The sequence below is a fragment of the Sitodiplosis mosellana genome, unplaced genomic scaffold (assembly GCF_009176505.1).
Source record: "Sitodiplosis mosellana isolate CC-2019 unplaced genomic scaffold, AAFC_SMos_1.0 Smas_scaffold_27, whole genome shotgun sequence".
Classification (NCBI taxonomy): domain Eukaryota; kingdom Metazoa; phylum Arthropoda; class Insecta; order Diptera; family Cecidomyiidae; genus Sitodiplosis; species Sitodiplosis mosellana.
Window position 1 is genome coordinate 437,956 of NW_022595269.1, and position 17,982 is coordinate 455,937.

At 35.0% G+C, this 17,982-nt stretch overlaps 4 protein-coding genes across 4 annotated transcripts; 3 read left to right on the plus strand and 1 right to left on the minus strand.

Moving 5' to 3' along the window:
• The first annotated feature begins 1,704 nt into the window (after positions 1–1,704).
• Positions 1,705–3,163, plus strand: LOC129568874 (pickpocket protein 28-like). Its single transcript, XM_055447201.1, has 4 exons — positions 1,705–1,907; positions 2,004–2,482; positions 2,601–2,805; positions 2,875–3,163. Exons 1-4 carry the CDS (start codon positions 1,705–1,707, stop codon positions 3,161–3,163), a joined length of 1,176 nt encoding a protein of 391 aa, XP_055303176.1.
• Positions 3,164–5,195: 2,032 nt separating this feature from the next.
• LOC129568908 (uncharacterized) lies at positions 5,196–7,355 on the minus strand. The gene is made up of 7 exons (XM_055447250.1): positions 7,333–7,355; positions 7,202–7,251; positions 7,113–7,142; positions 6,986–7,027; positions 6,195–6,408; positions 5,949–6,107; positions 5,196–5,858 (listed from the first exon to the last, which is right to left on the minus strand). Coding segments are annotated over exons 2-7 (777 nt in total). The 5' UTR covers positions 7,204–7,251; positions 7,333–7,355; the 3' UTR covers positions 5,196–5,528.
• A 3,054-nt stretch (positions 7,356–10,409) lies between these two features.
• Positions 10,410–12,849, plus strand: LOC129568875 (pickpocket protein 28-like). Its single transcript, XM_055447202.1, has 8 exons — positions 10,410–10,462; positions 10,542–10,680; positions 10,779–10,870; positions 10,998–11,273; positions 11,328–11,567; positions 11,641–12,119; positions 12,281–12,461; positions 12,573–12,849. The coding sequence occupies exons 1-8, from the start codon at positions 10,410–10,412 to the stop codon at positions 12,847–12,849; spliced, it is 1,737 nt and encodes a 578-aa protein (XP_055303177.1).
• A 245-nt stretch (positions 12,850–13,094) lies between these two features.
• On the plus strand, positions 13,095–16,929 carry LOC129568876 (uncharacterized). Its single transcript, XM_055447204.1, has 5 exons — positions 13,095–13,159; positions 13,264–13,366; positions 13,482–13,573; positions 15,933–16,303; positions 16,922–16,929. The coding sequence occupies exons 1-5, from the start codon at positions 13,095–13,097 to the stop codon at positions 16,927–16,929; spliced, it is 639 nt and encodes a 212-aa protein (XP_055303179.1).
• The last annotated feature ends 1,053 nt before the right edge of the window (positions 16,930–17,982 follow it).

The window sequence follows — 17,982 nt, forward strand, 5'->3', positions numbered from 1 at the left end:
TGATGTTGGCGCCACTCTATTGTGAACCTTGAGTTTATGTAATTGATAAAGCCACATTAAAAAAAAACAATTTTCACAACCAAATTGTTTATTCAATCGGTCGCATCGCTGAAGATCGGATGATAATTTCCACATAAGCGTGAATTTGAAGAAAAAAGGAGGAGAATATTAAAAAATCGTCGAAATTTCCTTTAATACAAGAAAAAAAAAACGTGTCTGAAAACTGGAGAAAAAAAAGGGTCAACGAGTTAACAAGTCAAAGTCCATTTAAAAAAAAATGAATTTCATGCATCGTCCACCTAAGCAGTAAGCATTTTCATTTCCTTTGTTAAAATTTCGATCAGAAACGTTGAAAATGTTTTACTCATAGGAAAAAGAGCGATTTACGCATCGTTGGAGCCATTTCAATAGACATGAGTGGTGTATTGGATGAAAATCATCTTGGTAAAATGGACGATAAAACGCGATCTCAAGTAAGTATCTAATTCAATTGTAAATTGATTTTGATATTCATTATTACGGTCGATTGATTTGTAAAAACATTTATTTATGTATTTATTTAGCCACATTCAAGAAATTTGTGTTCGAATTTTTGAGATTCATTAATTTGCCAAACTTTCAGTTGAATCCCAAAATTTCCATAACATTTTGATCCCGAATTTGAGTTCAAAAAGTGTTCGATTGAAGCTTTGAAATAATGTTTAATTTGCGTTGAATTCATTTACATGGATCGTATCCTTCTATTTTATTTAGTTGGGTCTTGCGATTCTCAAAGAATTTTGTTCGAATTCGACAGTGCATGGAGTTCGATATTTCACGGAACCGAAACGTCATTGGATTGAAAGGTAAAACTTATCAAACATACGTTATCGGATGGTTTAACATCTCAACATTTCGTATGCAGCGGATATATCCGAGCATATCGACGACGCAAGTCACTGTATAAATGGCGTGTCATGATGCGCACAGCTACATCGATTACGTACAAACAGAGTGCACAAAGTTTGTGTGAAGTCGATGTAGCTGTGCACATCGATGCACACCATTTATACAGTGACCTTCATCGTCGATATGCTCGGATATATCCGCTGCATACGAAATGCTGAGATGCTAAACCATCCGAAAACGTATGTTTGCAACTTATGATTGGGAAATTTAAGAAAAATATGCATTGATATTTATTCAAATAAATAAATTGAAAACGGCACTACTTCTCCTCGTTAGAATATGGTGGATTGTTGCCATTGTTCTATCGGCCACTCTATGCACCTATGCCATATGGAATATTTGGTCGAAATGGGAAGGGCGTCCGGTTATTGTAAGTTTTGACGACAAATCGACTCCAATTTCAATAATCCCATTTCCTGCAGTTACCATTTGTCCGACCAACAAGTTCATTAAAGAGAAAATTGACACGGAATTATTCACACATATACTCATCGAAATGGAGAGCAACAAATCAGCTTATAAAGGCTATAAACCGGAAATGTATGAACAAGTTTTTCAACTTTGTCACTTTAAATTTGGAAAAAAAAAAATTGATTCAAAATCTCTTTAACCCATTTTCTATTGAACGTTCAAGATTATCTAACGTTTAATAGAATAGTTGTATTTAAAAATGTCCTTACTCAATCAAGAACTTAATCTCAATTTAACCATAGTATACACCGACTGGATGCCATTCAACAAGTTTGTGACAAAGAAATGAGCAATTTGGTCGACGGTCTCATCATACCACGAACCGAATCGATTCATACGACCATTGAAAATTTATGTCCTGGATATGATTCAACAATTATTTTTTCGACATTTCGGGGACAATTGATGCGGCTTTGGCCAATTTTCACCGGTGAAGGCCTTTGCTATACCTTCAATTCGCTCAATTCGCGGGAAATATTCACAGATGAGTATGAAGTGATATGAAAAATATTATTTCTCTCTCGTGCAACAATAATGTTTGTTTAAACGCAACGTTAATTGTTTTGTTATCGTTATTCAATCAGTGTCGACACCGAATTGATGACAGTGGAAGTCCCAAAAAATGCCACGCGTTGGAACATGGAAAATGGTTACGATTCAAATGTTACAGAGGATGACATTTATCCATATCGCGTGTTTAGTTGCGGCTTTAGCGACACGCTGATAATTTTAATGGGCATCGATTTGGACGATTCACAATTATATTGTAACGGATTAGCACCAGGATTCCGCGTTTCATTGCATAACCCAACTGATTTACCTCGATTACCTGATGGCTTCTTGTTCATACCAATCGAACAACAAGTCTACGTTTCGGTTCGACCGAATGTAATTACAACATCTGATGGATTGAGACGTTATAAACCGCATAAACGCGGCTGTTTTTTCTCATCCGAACGTCAATTGAGATTCTTCAAATGGTACGGTCAACGTAATTGCGAATTCGAATGCGCGGCAAATTTTACATACAAGATGTGCGGATGCGTTCAATTTTTTATGCCAAGTAAATGGTCGACGTGTTAATATCGAGTCATTTATTTGATATTTGATTCGAATTATTGAAAATGACTCTTCTAAACCCATGGTCAATTTCCTCATTGTCAATGATTGATCATTTTCAGGAATCAAAGGGACAAAGGTGTGCACAATCGTCGACAATAAATGCTATATCAATGCGGCTGATGAATTTTCTAAAAATCTTCTGGTGAAAAATTGCGATTGTTTGCCCGATTGCACAGCAATTACGTATGACGTGGAAATTTCGCAGGCTCAAAAATATTATTCGGCTAGTGACATTGCTCTGAAAAATGCACTGAACGAGTCAAGGTATGAGATGCACGCTCATTGTTGCGGTTCATTTAGAATTGTTTATTGATTCAATTCATTTATCCATAGCCAACAGGTGACGAGCAGTTTATTTGTCGTATTTAAAGAGCATCACTTCATTTCAATCAACCGAACGGAATCCTATACGATGTCCGATTTTATTGCCAGCTGTGGCGGATTGTTTGGGCTGTTTATGGGCATTTCACTGCTAAGCGTTATCGAACTGATCTATTACTTCACTCTGAGACTATGCTGTAAATTGAGACAACAAAAGCCATTACCAACGACGCTTTCGATTTACAATAAACGCGGCGACTTTGCCGCAATGAAAAAACAACTTGAGAGACGACGATTTTAACTCCAATTAACGATGCCTTTTTCTTCTGCTTATACACGAATCGATTTTACTTTGGACTAGACACACCGATTTCACAGCATATTTTATGTGTAGAAGATGATTGCAATCGTGCAATTTGAAAATAGTGTGTTAGTGGCACTAATCAAACTTAAACACCTCTCATTGAATTGCTTACTAATAAATGTTAATGTATTTCACTAATTTATATGACATTTTGAATATGATATTGGTTTACATTGTTTAAAAAGATAAAATTTCATCGAGATCAGTGTAAGGCATCGTAAAATTGGTCATTATGCACATGATAGAACACTTCAAACTAAGATGCTCACTGAGCATTGCTCAGTTTCTGGATAGATTCTTTTTCTCACTTTCTTTGCGCTTTTAAAATGACCAGAGTTTTCATTTTGGTGTTGACATAAAAAAAAACATTTCACAAGAAAAGAAAACCCGTTTTTCTGCAACAATATAAACTGATAGTCGGTAAATCGGACTGAAGTCAATTATTTAAATAAAAAAAAAATCAATGTTATCGGTCACACAATCACTGTGTGCACAACACCTGACCAAATTACTTAAAAGCAATATTATGTTACAATTTTTAATAGTAATAACGAGCATGTACTCAATTTTTCATGACACATACTAATGGTTTTGGCGCCATTCTATCGCGAACCTTGTGTTGATGTATTTGATAAAGCAATATTCAAATCCGATTTTTATAACCAAATTGCTTATTCAATCGCTTGCATCGTTGAAGTTCCACATAAGCGTGAATTTGAAGAAAAAAGGAGGAGAATATTAAAAAATCGTCGAAATTTCCTTTAACAAAAGAAAAAACGGGTAGAAAAATGTCCAAATTTGCTTAAAACATTCCTGAAAACCAAAAAAAAGTGTCAACAAATCAAAACCCTCTAAAAGCTTAAAATAAAACAAAATTGAAATGAATTTCATGCATCGGGCACCAGAACAGTAAGTAATTTTATTTCCTTTTTTTCTAATCAGAAACGTTGAAAACGTTTTACTCATAGGAAGAAGAACAATCTACGAATCGTTAGAGCCATTTCAATTAACTTGAATGGGGTGTTGAATGAAGATCATCTTGGTAAAATGGACGATAAAACGCAAGCTCACGTAATCATACTTATTCTAAGTCTTTTTTATTCTATTTTTACCAATCGATAATCAAAATTTTCATTTTGTTTCTTTCAGCTGGCTCTTGCGATTCTCAAAGAGCCAATTGTTGGTGTCGTTTAAACAGCCGCATTTCATTGCAACCAATCGAACCGAAACCTATACGATGGCCGATTTTATTGCAAGCTGTGATGGATTGTTGGGATTGTTCATGGGCATTTCTGTGTTGAGCATCGTCGAATTGATTTACTACTTCACCCTTCGATTGTGCTGCAAATTTAGACAACAAAATACACTTTGAGCAGAACGAAACAATCCTAGTGGCGTCAATGTTCCATTGAAACGATTTTAATTTAAATTCGTCAAATTATTCCATGGCTATCAATGTTGTATTATCTCCAATGAGCACAGATAGTGCGTGCAAGTAACTTAATGACTTCAAAATGCAATTACAAAAATGATCATTTTCCAAGTTTGCTATTAACGTTTTGTTTTGTTTTTTTAATTCATTCATGTGAATTTTAGCTAATTGGTACAATCAATTTGTGGTATTACCCTCTAACTAACGACGTTTGGTCATTACTTTTCAAGATCAATCATTTTTATTTATCCAACTAATTTAATTGATTGATAAAATGCATATCACCGGTTTTGTGTTAGCTTTCGGCACGGGAATTGATTTTAAAAAATGTTTATATTGATTATTTGATATTTGATATAACTCGAAACGAAAAATGCTTGATTTTATCTGAACTAAAATATATTCGGAGAGGCAATTAATTAATTAAATAACTCTATAGAGTGCTTTCGTCACTCGTCACCTTTATTACCAACAAAAAACGTAAAATTCATGAGATTTGTTTAAAAAATAGTCGACTACGATGAAATTTTAGCCAGTCGCTTAATTTGGGACATTTTTGACTGCAGTCAGCTTGTGTTTGAAGCTAACTATGAGCATTGTTCTTTTAGTGAATAATCACTTTTAGCCGGTCGACTATGTATCAAAATAATCGATTGGTTGCTCAGTCAGAATATTTTCACACGGGTATCTATCAATAAAACAAATATTTTTCTGTCTTTATTTGATGCGAGCCACAAAGTTTATACTCATGCTGTATCGTTTAAAATTTATGCTTGATAAATAAATATAAAATCTGGTAAACATTGAAATGTCAACTACCCTTTTAGATTTTCAATTAAAAAGTGCTTCTTCTTTGAGGTGGATTGTTGTTCAGGCTTTTCTTGCTTTTGCTTTCACGTTTCCAAAAGCTGGATTCATCATAACTGGTTTGGCATATGGTTTGTTTGAATGTAGATTGCTTGGAGCCACCTCACCGTTATTCTTTATGCGATTGTTAATTGCTTCGACTTGGCTTCTTACAAAAGACATTGGGCTTGAATGATTGTGATGCGGTTCAGATGTAGGCTCCGGAACTATAGATGCGTCAGGCATTCCAGCCGTTAAATCTGATGAACCAGCTGTATGTGGCTTAGCAGAATTGGTTACAGTTGTTGAAGGAGCTGTCGTACCTGTTGCACCACTTCCAGTAGATTGTTGTGGCTGTTGATTTTTCATTGGAGAACATGTTAGATATTCAATATTATCATGCAAATAATATGTTCAATAAAATGAATGAATCGTTTGCTTTACTGTTTCTAGCGCTTGATTTCGTTGTTGAGATGAGTTGTTTGGTGAGGAGGTTTTCATCATTGGAGCATCTCCACTGGCTGGTTTTGTTGCATGCGCTTGTGATGCGTCTAATGTCTTTCGTTGTACTGGTGATTTTTTAGATGCAGAATGGTCAGCTCCCTTCGTGAAATTGTTCAACTTTAAAATCGAACTCACTCTAACTTATTCAAGTTAAGTCAATCGTAGTCAAATCATTCACAGATTTACCTGACTTTCTTGAGTTACAGTCGGTACTGGTGGAACTGGCGACTTTGGAATAGAGTTGTGTGGTGGGGAGACTTTCCTCTTTATATCATCTCCATCGAATGAGTTGGTTGATGTTGACAAATCTGATGAATATGGATAGCCCATGCCTATATATAAGGGATTTACTGGGCTAGCGCTGGATAAGACCGGAGAAATGGGCATGGGTGGCTTTTGTCTGTCGAGTAAAACGTTTTTCATGCTTTTCCGTGGAAAAAAAAGTAATTTGTCCCAAGAAAGTCACAATTTGAATATGGAAAATCACGGTTTGAACTAGTAATTTGATTTAAAACGTGCCTATTTCACTTTCAGAACAAGCTTCATGGAAGCTAATCTATTTGTGAAGTAAAAGGGAAGCAACATTTACAGCAATAAGTTACATCGGCATTAGAATGAATTTGGGAAAGAAAAACCAACTGATACTGTGCCGGGATTCTTAACAACGTCCTGTGGCGGGATTCTAAACAACGTTGAATGAATCTATTGTTTCGTGAAGTCACATTGTGATTTTGCTGAAAATCCCAATCGAAAATTAAAAACAATGGCATTCATTCATAAAATTTTCACATTTCACATAAAAATTTGTGAATATTTTTGGACGTTGTTTAGAATCCTACCATTGGTTGTAAAGCAGCTGCATTTAAATTTTTACACCAAACCAATGCGCTGAAATTATTTATCAATGATTTCTATATAAAATCACCAGAATGGCTTAAAACCTAACTTTTGTGAATTTCAATGATTCGGAAACTTACCCTGGCTTTTTTTTCATATGTTTTAATATTGGTTGAAGTGTGCTATTTGAAGTCGAAAAAAATAATTCATTCATACTCTCCGTTCGCAGGTTTCTCATATTTTATAATTTACGCGGCCTGTACTTACGCATGGAGTGGTGGGACGGGCTTATTGTTCCTATACGAAAATTTTGACAGTTAAATTTGGGGAAAAAAATTTCGCTTTGAATTACTTACATCACTTTAACCGCATTAGGTGCACCGCTGGCATCGTGCAAAACCAACGCCTAATAGAGAGTAAATATTTATCAACTTTTCTGGATTGATGAGAAAGTATCAACGAAAATTCGTTCAAAATTATCACTCACAAAGCAAACGATCAAAAGAACTCCTGTAGCTTTCATCTTGAACTTTTAATTCGGTATGGAATGACACTAGTTGAATGCGCCGATTTTATAGGATGGAAAAAACAAAATTAATACACGTCAATCATATTCAAAGTAAACGAAAGCAATTGAATAAATATTATTCGATAGAAGCATTACCATACTTGGCGCATGGTTGAGTGCGTCATATGAATTTTAAATTTGATAAAATTATGCAAAAATTTACTTCGATAACAACATGGACGGCTTGATATTAATTTCTATTGGAATCATTCAACATTTTAACTCACGTACAATTTTGGGATCGTATTTTAGTTTCAAAACGTTTCATATTTCAAGGTTTTTGCCATATTTCTTCTTTTCAGAATCGTAAGAATCATTAACAGGAGATCAGCTTTTAAGATCATGACATAACACATTCGCAAGAGAAATAAATTCAGCATTCAAATAACTTTGAACATTTGGTTGAACCAAATTTGCAATTCCGATGGAAAGAATTGTGCATATTCAAATTCAACGTTTGAAAATAATATAATAACGTATAATAAACAGTGTATGACGTACACTGTACATTTGAATGAAACACCATTGCAAGCTGTGGTGGATTTTTGGGATTATTCATGAGCATTTCCGTGTTGAGCATCGTCGAATCGATTTACTACTTTACCCTTCGATTATTCTGCACAATGAAACAAAGAAATAAAATCGAAGGAAGAATGATGGAACTTGGGTCAGATGCAACCATTGTCTCAAAGTCAATCAACAATTACGAAAATGAATTTTATTATCGTTTTCGAGTAATTTCTCTTTTTCATTTATTAAAAGTGTTATAATCTATAGATGAAGCAAAATCGCGTAACTAGCCATCCATTTTATCTCATAAGGTTGATTTGAATCAGTGACGGTTTTTCGTTAGCCAGCATTATCTTAGCCTTGGTTTACACCAACAACTGGTGTAAGCCAATCGTTAGCCAGCTATCTGTGTGAAATGAGTACATTCAATGTACAATAATTTTTGATTTGAGTATTCTGATTCAAATCATACAAATTAATATACTTCATAAAAGTCATTTTTATAATTTGAATTATTACCTATTATTTTTCAAAAAAACATCTTAATAAAAAAAAAATATCGATGTTTGGTTTTATGCATCGGCGTGACATGCTTCATACAAACGGAATTTCGTACAAGCAGCGCCCGTGTACTTCGTAGTGGAAAAAAAGTGAAGCTTGCTTGTCACCAATATTGATGTTCACGAACATCAAATTGTTTATGCGTTATTTCGCCCATTTTATGAACTGGAAATGAAAAGTTCTTCAATTTCTAGCAAATTTCACATATGAATTCATAAACACATCGAGAAAACACAACTTTTTTTCACATAAAAAGCAAAAGCAAGATGATTTTTTCGTTGATGGTTGTTCGATCCTGGATCGTTTGTGATTCATTAATGATTTGCAACACATCCATTTTTGATTTCGATATTCCAACTGAATACGATGTTTTGTATTCATTAAACAATTCCATTTTGATCACAAAATAATTTTTTATTAAAATGGCTATGACGAAAAACCACGCGAACGATTGCAAACGATAGCACAAACATTAATGTCTAGGAACATCAAATACGGAAGATTAATGATTTTATCATTCAATTTCTTCCTTTGGCGTCGATTTCGCAATACAATGGGACGGTTGATTGATTTTGTCATGTCGATTTAGGCCCCAATGCTTGATGCCTTCCAAATGTTTTTCGATTACACTGCGTTTGCCCTTATTGGAATGTTGAATGGCAAAATTTAAATTATCACGAAAATTAGTTTGTCTTCTTCGACATCGGTGGTGGGCACTGGGCACTTCGTCGGTCGATTCGGGGAACATCAGCAAACCGGCAGGCTGAAAATTATTTTATGTTCGATTAAATGCGTTCGATTAATTGTTTGTCGCCAATAACAAATTATATTACATTCAAAGTTGATTTTTGAAGATATCTTTTATAAATGTATACTTAAAAATCACAATAGAGATTTTATTTGGAATGAAACAATAAAATACAAAAAAATTACCGTTTTTATTCTGGAAAAATATAAAACTTGCAGATTAGATCAACACAAAATGTTTGTTTGCTTGTATTTTTATTTATTTTGTTTTGTTGCTTCACATCGGCGAATTAATTTGACATTTGTGTCGAACTTCAAGTCAGTGTTTCCCGATGAATTCGCTTTGACAATAATGTCAATTCGAATTTGATGTTCCTAGACATTAATGTTTGTGCTATCGTTTGCAATCGTTCGCGTGGTTTTTCGTCACAGCCATTTCAATAAAAAATTATTTTGTGATCAAAATGGAATTGTTTAATGAATACAAAACATCGTATTCAGTTGGAATATCGAAATCAAAAATGGATGTGTTGCAAATCGTTGATGAATCACAAACGATCCAGGATCGAACAACCATCAACGAAAAAATCATCTTGCTTATGCTTTTTATGTGAAAAAATAGTTGTGTTTTCTCGATGTGTTTATGAATTCATATGTGAAATTTGCTAGAAATTGAAGAACTTTTTATTTCCAGTGCATAAAGTGGGCGAAATAACGCATAAACAATTTGATGTTCGTGAACATCAATATTGGTGACAAGCAAGCTTCACTTTTTTTCCACTACGAAGTACACGGGCGCTGTACCCATGTGGCTGCATGTCACGCCCATGGTTTTATGTAAACTCTGAGTTGAATCTCAGTCACAAACGTTAGTTCAGATGAGTGTGTTTAGTTACTTTCAACTAAAGACACCCAGTTGGTCTATACATTCGTTAGCCAGTATACACTTATGCGGCTAATTAACCAGCTTATTTGTTTTTCACTGATTTGAATCAAATGAATTTACAATTACACCGATAGAAAAGATATGAGTAAAATAACCAATTAAAAAGCGTAATGACATGATGCACTTAACTTGATTTGATTTGGTATGGAAATAAAAAGTTTCTGCACATAATGGTATGACTTTATGGTGTTTTCAATTATTTCTAAGTCCAAAGGTGAAGGTGATGATGTACATGAGAGAGGAAATTCAGCTACCGCAACAAGCATGGTCGATACCGATACAAACGTAGGAACATTTTTACGAGAGAGATTTTTTCCAATTGAATAGTTTTTAAAGACAATTTTGTAAAAATCATCTTTTTTAGGAAAAAGAATGACATGCAAATAATGGACACCACTTCAGTGGATATGAACGGAATATTAGACGAAGAATGTTCTTCAGATGAGAAGAAGAAAATGGAAACTAAAATTCATGTAACTACCATTTTGATTTTCATTCAAAACGTATACGTAACTAACTTTATGGGAGGAGCTGCAACTAGCCATAATCTCAAAATAACCTTTTTTTCCCCCGCTTACTCTTTAAACTTTGAAAAAACTAGATACTATCAACGATGGCTAATGAGTTTTGTACCGATACGTCAGTGCATGGTATTCGATATTTTTCCGAACGGAAGCGTCATTGGATTGAACGGTATGGGCATAGAGCTATCATAAAGTGATTCATTACCCATATTGTTCAGCTCTTATCTCTTAATTGTTTTTCCTGGAACCACATTCGAACTGAATAAAAATTAAGCCATTGATTGAACTTCCTACAGAACCTTTTGGATGATCGCATTTACCTTATCGGTATTTTTGTGCACCTATGCAATTCGGGACATTTGGAAAAAATGGGAAAGACGACCCGTGATCGTAAGCTTTGATGACAAGACAACTCCAGTTTCCACAATTCCATTCCCCGCAGTTACCGTTTGTGCTACTGACAAATCCACTAGAAATAAAGTCAACATCATTCGATTGGTGGCTGCATTGCTGGCAGTGGAATTGGATGGAAAGAAGCGATTCTCGAATCTAACAGCCCATGAGTTGAGCATGTTGAATATTTGAAACTCTTGATTCTGAACTTAAAAGTAAATCTTCGTTTTTAGATTAAATCAAATAGACGCATTGCAACATATTTGTTTGTCCTGGGGGTTGACTTATTTCGACCATGTTACACCTATCCCGACCACTCAATCCATTTACAAAACGATTAAAGATATGGCACCAAATAAGCGTCCGGAAGGGTATTCCCTTTACATGAGCTTTGTATTGGAACCCATTTTCACTGTTGAAGGCCTTTGCTACACATTCAATTCGCTTAATTCAAGGGACATTTACACAGATGAGTATGACAGTTAGATTAGATATCTTCAAATTACACTCATACCAAATGATGTCATGCACAATTATTGTGTTTAGAATTGTGCCAGACCTATTCACCGTGCAAAATAATCCAAATGCAATTCACTGGAACGTGGAGGATGGCTACGATTCGAGTGTTAATAACAGTGAATTATATCCGTATCGCGTGTTTGGCGTCGATTTAGATGATACGATGAATATCAGAGTGGGCACTTTTGTTGATAATTTTTACAAATTTTGTGGAGTATCTGCACAAGGATTTCGTATTGCTCTGCATCCACCCGATCGTTTTCCGCGACTGCCAAACGATTTCATTCAAATTCCGATAAAAACTGAGACATATATTTACGTTAAACCAAACGTGATCACCACATCAAACGGACTTCGGAATTATTCACCGATAAAAAGAGGTTGTTTCTTCAGAGCCGAACGTAAGCTGCGATTTTTCAAATCGTACAGCCAACTTAATTGTGAACTGGAATGCTTGACCAATTACACAAAAAACGAATGCGACTGTGTTCAATTCTGGATGCCGAGTGAGTATTGCATTATTATTTATTGCAATTATACACGTAAAATTCATATGGAATTATAAAATCAAGTCATACAGTGACGATGACCAAAGCACATATATGCACTTTTCAAGAAATAAGCGACAAACAACAATATTTTCCACATTGATTTTTGCCACTTTCAGGAGACAACAATATGAAAATTTGTGCAGGAGTTCCGTGCTATCTCGAAGCTCGATACAGCTTTGCAGAGAAACTTATTATTGAAAAGTGCAATTGCCTTCCAGATTGCACGTCAATTACCTATGATGTGGAAATATCACAAATACCACCCTATTTTATTCCAGAAATTAACAAAACAATGAGGTACGCTTCAGTCATGCATAACATTTGTGCTTCTTTTTTTTTTAATCATAGATTCATCTAAAAATTGCATTAACGAATCATTTCCTTGTTTTCCTCGTCTTATTCAATTAGCTTTGTGACCAGTAGGTTGATGGTGTCATTCAAACAGCCGCATTTCATTGCAATCAATCGGACCGAAACCTATACGATGGTCGATTTTATTGCGAGCTGTGGCGGATTGTTGGGATTGTTCATGGGCATTTCTGTGTTGAGCATCGTGGAATTGATTTATCATTTCACCTTGCGACTGTTTTGCACAATGAGACGAAGGAATACAATCGAAGTGAATGATTCAAATTGCACCAGATGCAACCATTGTCTCAAAGTCAACCAACAATTACAAAAATGACAATGTTCAGTTTATTTTGTTCGTTTGTAGTGTACAATTCATTTTAGATAGAGCTCAACACTTAACTTCATAATCAAATTATGAATCATCATTATCTGGAAATGATAATTATCGTTTCGAAGCTTAATGTAATGACACAATGCACTTCATTTAATTCGATTAGCGTGAAAATGAAAAGCTTTTGCATACTTATAACGGCACAGTTTGATGAAGTTTTCAGTTATTTTCACAAGTGCAAAGTAGAGATGATGTTGGACATGAAAAGAGAAATGCCACTACCGCAGCCAGGAAAAACGGTATCAACACAAATGTAAGACAAATTTTACCAGAGAGTTTTCTTTCAATGCTTTGATGCCATAATAGTTCGAAATCGAATATTTTTGAATTGAATTTAAACATGATACTCATTTCAAGGATAAAGAATGAATTGCATAATTTGGCCACCACTTCAGCAAACATAAAAGAAATGTTGGATGACAGTCGACCACATGAGAGGAAATGTGAAACTAAAATCCATGTAACTACCATTTAGATTATACTCATTTCAAGTTGCGATTGTTTTTTTTCTCAATATATTCCCACAGTTTCTATACGAATTTTAATAATTTAATCTTTATATTTCGAAAAACCAGATAGTCCTTACGATGGCAAATGAATTTTGTGCGGGCACGACGATTCATGGAGTGCGATATTTTGCGGAAAAGAAGCGCCATTGGATTGAAAGGTATCAGTCTGGTATATCAAATTATTTGAATACAAGACTTTTGTCTTGTTTTTAACTGTTTGTCATGGCATTGATCCATGTGTATCGACACGACATTCTAATAGATAAAATCTAGGGGAATTTAACTCTTACGAGTTCAGCATGTTTTCTGCCAGTTTGCTTGATTCGCAGAAGTTCGACGCGTTCGTTGTACGTACTGACGCGCACGGTCACAAGTTTACACAAGTTTGTTTATGGTTTTGCGCGTTTTTCAAGTTGTTATTTGACAACTTAAACGCGTTTCAAACTAAAAATCGGCTGTTTACGTGTATAAAGATTTTTCACATCCTTTCCAAAAGTTCAAAGATTTATATAATTATAAAATGGACAAAGGAAATATTTTTAAAGAGCTGGAGAAAGTGTTGGAAGAAAAAGTTAATCCAGATATAAATGGAACGACTGATGTGTGCGCGTCGTCCAGCTTCATGTTTGCACACGAACTCGCACAAGTTCGCGCATGTTGTTTTAATACGGAACTTGTCATTTGAGTGGAATCATGCAAGTTTTCTGGTGAATGTAACAATTTCGTGCGCGTTTTTATCATTTTTTTACAAGTTTTCACGTAGTTAAATCCCCCTAGGATAAAATACAATTCCAAACAGAGATTAAAATAAGAATTTTTAAGAACTACCGTTCGAGCTGAAAAAATCAATGACCTAAAAACAAAAAAGGACCTCACTTTTGGAAATCGATTCTGTCTAGTGTAAAACCAGTCTCCGAAAGAAGTGAGGACTAAAAAAAAAAAAAGGTCCTCACTTCTGAAAATCGATTATATCTAGTGTCAAATGTGTGAAAACGTTCAAAAATCATCAAAATAGCAACTACCGCATTTCAAATTTAGAGCTGCATTTTTCATTTAAGAACTACCGGTTTCCGGTAGAACTACCGCTTATTTTAATCACTGATTCCAAAGTCAAAACAAAACATGAAAGAATAAAATGAGAAAAAAGAAGGTGCAAAAACAACGCAATACCTATTGCTGTGGGTATATAATGTTCCTCTGTCTTCTTTAGTTTGCTTGTTAGCATTTTGACTTGTTTTGTTCGTTGTTTTGCCATGATATTTATTCTTCTTATAGCGTTCAGCATTATAAATCAATTAATCAAAGTAAAATATGCTGCACTCAATTGGTATTGCTTTTCGAAAACATCATGTGGTGGTGATTGAGACAGCCATACACATTGTTGTTGTTTTTCTTCGTTTCTGTTTCATCAATGGATGAATGTTTGACTTTCTGCTCCACAATTCTTTCAATTTTGAATATAAATATGACACCGTTAGAGTAACGCCATTGCTGCAAGAGCATATACCACTAGCGACACCTCGTGGCACCGATAGTAATATCCTATATGTTACAATGTATTTTGCAACAGATTACAATCGATGCCACAAGAATTGCCTGGAATATATAGCTGTTGCAGCAACCGTCTGGTTAGAGTCATTTTTATTTTACTAAATTCAATCTTGCATCTGTCTGACGTCGTTTTCTCAATAAAAAAATTAAATTTCCCATAGAACATTTTGGCTGATCGCATTTATACTGTCGGCTCTTCTATGCACTTATGCTATTCTAAATATTTGGACAAAATGGGAAGGACGACCCGTGATCGTAAGCTTTGATGACAAGACCACGTCAATCGGAATGATCCCGTTTGCAGCGATAACAGTTTGCTCAACGGAAAAGGGAACCAAAACTAAAGTGGATATTGTGCGAATTATGGATGAATTAAAAACAGTGAATTGGGATGAAAAACAGAGACTAATGAGACTTTCAGCTCATGAGTAAGCAATGAATTCGGAATTATGAAAATCTAGATAAATCGATTGAACTTTCTTGAATTCAATGTTGCAACCTAAAATAAACTATTTTATTCAAATTTGCGCTAATAAATAGATTAAATCAAGTAGATGCATTGAGGCATATCTGTTTGCATTGGATGAATAGCTATTACGAGCATATCTCCGTCATTCCACGAACGGAATCCATTTACAAAACCATCAAAGATATGGCGCCAAATTTTCCGCCGAGTATATATTTTCCCGGTGACGTGCATCCCGTATTTGAGCCAATTTTCACCGTTGAAGGTCTTTGCTACACATTCAATTCGCTTAATTCAAGGGACATTTACACAGATGAGTATGATATTTATATTTTTTCTTCGAACTAATGATGTTTCACACAAACAACTGTTGCAAAATTGTCTCTATTCGATAAAGACAACGAGGCACACTAGTGACTTTAGTTCAAGCGAGTTCTTTTCATTCCGGTCATTCATGATGTCAGTCATCATGTTTATTTTCTTTTTAATTGTCTCTGTAGAGTTGTGCCAGACTTATTGACGGTACAACGTAATCCGAATGCAACTCACTGGAATGTGGAAGATGGCTACAATCCAAATGTTAACGACAGTCAATTATATCCATATCGTATATTTGGCGTCGGTTTTGATGGTATGATTGGAATTAATTTGGACAGTTATTCCGATGATTTTTACGAATTTTGTGCGGAAGATGCACAAGGATTTCGCATTGCTCTGCATTCACCCGATCGATTTCCACGATCCAGCGATTTCATTCATATTCCATTCAACCAAGTTGCATTCTTTTCCATTAAACCAAATCTGATCTCGACATCGAACGGACTGCGGAGCTATTCGCCAAGAGAAAGAGGTTGTTTCTTCAGAGCCGAACGTAAGCTGCGATTTTTCAAATCATACAGCCAACTTAATTGTGAACTGGAATGCTTGACCAATTACACAAAAAGCGAATGTGGATGTGTTCAGTTCTGGATGCCGAGTGAGTTTTTGTTCATTTTTGTTCAGCAGTAGAAAAATCATTTTCATTTCGATCATATTCGAACTTCGAATAACTTCATTCGAAAGAAAACTACTTTCTCACACCATCCATGGGCGTGTGGAAAAATAAAACTGATTTCTCTTTAAAGGATCAACGATTTTGTTTCAGAAGACAACCGTACAAACACTTGTGCAACAATAAAATGCTATAGCCATGCTCGATACATTTTCGCAAGGAATATTACTAATGCAATGTGTGACTGCCTCCCAGATTGTACATCAATCACCTATAATGCGGATGTTTCACAAATTCCACCTCACCAACGAGAGAGAATACTAAAACAAGCGACCCGGACGACAAATTGAGGTATGATTGATTGCACAACACAACTCCTTCATAGCAAGTGTGCTTTCTTTTTAACAAGGAAGTTCATCAAAAATTCAAATGTTTCATCTAAGAGAATTTAATGTTTTCAAATGAATTTCTACAATTTCAATTCTGTTATTCAATTAGCTTTGTGAACAGTAAGTTGATGGTGTCGTTTAAGCAACCGCATTTCATTGTAATCAATCGGACCGAAACCTATACGATGGCCGATTTTATTGCTAGCTGTGGCGGATTGTTGGGATTGTTCATGGGCATTTCTGTGTTGAGCATCGTTGAATTGATTTACTTTTTCACTCTACGACTCTTTTGTACATTAAGACAACGAAATACGATCAGAATAACCAATGTGGCTTGGATGGAACGAAGGGATTTTGCTTGAGTTGAACTTCTCTAGAGTCAGAACAAATATCTTTTTCACCATTGATTTTATTGTTATTCAATTAAAATTATCAATGAATCAAGTACGAATCCCATGTATATATATCCAAAGGTTTTATTGCAAGCTGCGCAGGACTTTTGAGCTTATTCACGGACATTTTACTGTTGAGTATCACTGAATTGATTTACTTCACTTTGATATTGTTTTGCACAAAGAAATACGATCGAAACGAACGATTCATTTTGGCTGGGTCAGTGGCAAATATTGCTTCAAAATCAATCAAAAATTACAAAAATGACGATTTTCACTTTAATTTCTTTCGAGTAATTGATCCACTATAATATAATATTTTATATGTACATTCCCACAATAAAATTCACTGTTTACTTAGCAGTAACTATAACTTGACAGTGAAGTGTCATAGTAACAGTGAGTATGCGAACGGATATAACGCATACAAACATACACGTACACGTACATGCAGCAAGCTATTGAGCGTGCGTGTATGTGTGCGTTATACTCGTTCGTATGCTCACTGTGACTATGACACTTCACTGTCAAGTTACAGTGACTTGTAAGTTAGCAGCAAACTTCCTTGTGGGAAGGAATTCCTGAATTCAGAGATTACTATGGGATATTTTTATTCACATGGAATAGAAATATTGGTCGATAAGTGCAGATGTGGTGTTTTTTTTCGTTCAAAATTTTTTTCCCCAGTTTTTTGGTGTTTTCTCATTGCAAGTTGAGTGCACGAAAAATTTGGTAAGTTGATTTTGATACACCGAACCAGTATAAAGTTATTCGCAAT

Bases quoted from the DNA above. Each gene is read 5' to 3' on its own strand.
- LOC129568874 (XM_055447201.1), top strand. From the start codon at position 1,705: ATGAGCAATTTGGTCGACGGTCTCATCATACCACGAACCGAATCGATT. The intron at 1,908-2,003 runs GTATGAAGTGAT...TTATTCAATCAG, and splicing joins CGGGAAATATTCACAGATGA to TGTCGACACCGAATTGATGA. The intron at 2,483-2,600 runs GTAAATGGTCGA...GATCATTTTCAG, and splicing joins CGTTCAATTTTTTATGCCAA to GAATCAAAGGGACAAAGGTG.
- LOC129568908 (XM_055447250.1), bottom strand. The intron at 6,108-6,194 runs GTAAATCTGTGA...AATTTCACGAAG, and splicing joins CTGTAACTCAAGAAAGTCAG to GGAGCTGACCATTCTGCATC. The intron at 5,859-5,948 runs GTAAAGCAAACG...AAAAATCAACAG, and splicing joins GAAATCAAGCGCTAGAAACA to CCACAACAATCTACTGGAAG.
- LOC129568875 (XM_055447202.1), top strand. From the start codon at position 10,410: ATGAGAGAGGAAATTCAGCTACCGCAACAAGCATGGTCGATACCGATA. The intron at 10,681-10,778 runs GTATACGTAACT...TGAAAAAACTAG, and splicing joins TTTTGATTTTCATTCAAAAC to ATACTATCAACGATGGCTAA. The intron at 11,568-11,640 runs GTATGACAGTTA...TATTGTGTTTAG, and splicing joins AGGGACATTTACACAGATGA to AATTGTGCCAGACCTATTCA.
- LOC129568876 (XM_055447204.1), top strand. From the start codon at position 13,095: ATGATGTTGGACATGAAAAGAGAAATGCCACTACCGCAGCCAGGAAAA. The intron at 13,160-13,263 runs GTAAGACAAATT...ACTCATTTCAAG, and splicing joins AAAACGGTATCAACACAAAT to GATAAAGAATGAATTGCATA. The intron at 13,574-15,932 runs GTATCAGTCTGG...TTGTCTCTGTAG, and splicing joins AAGCGCCATTGGATTGAAAG to AGTTGTGCCAGACTTATTGA.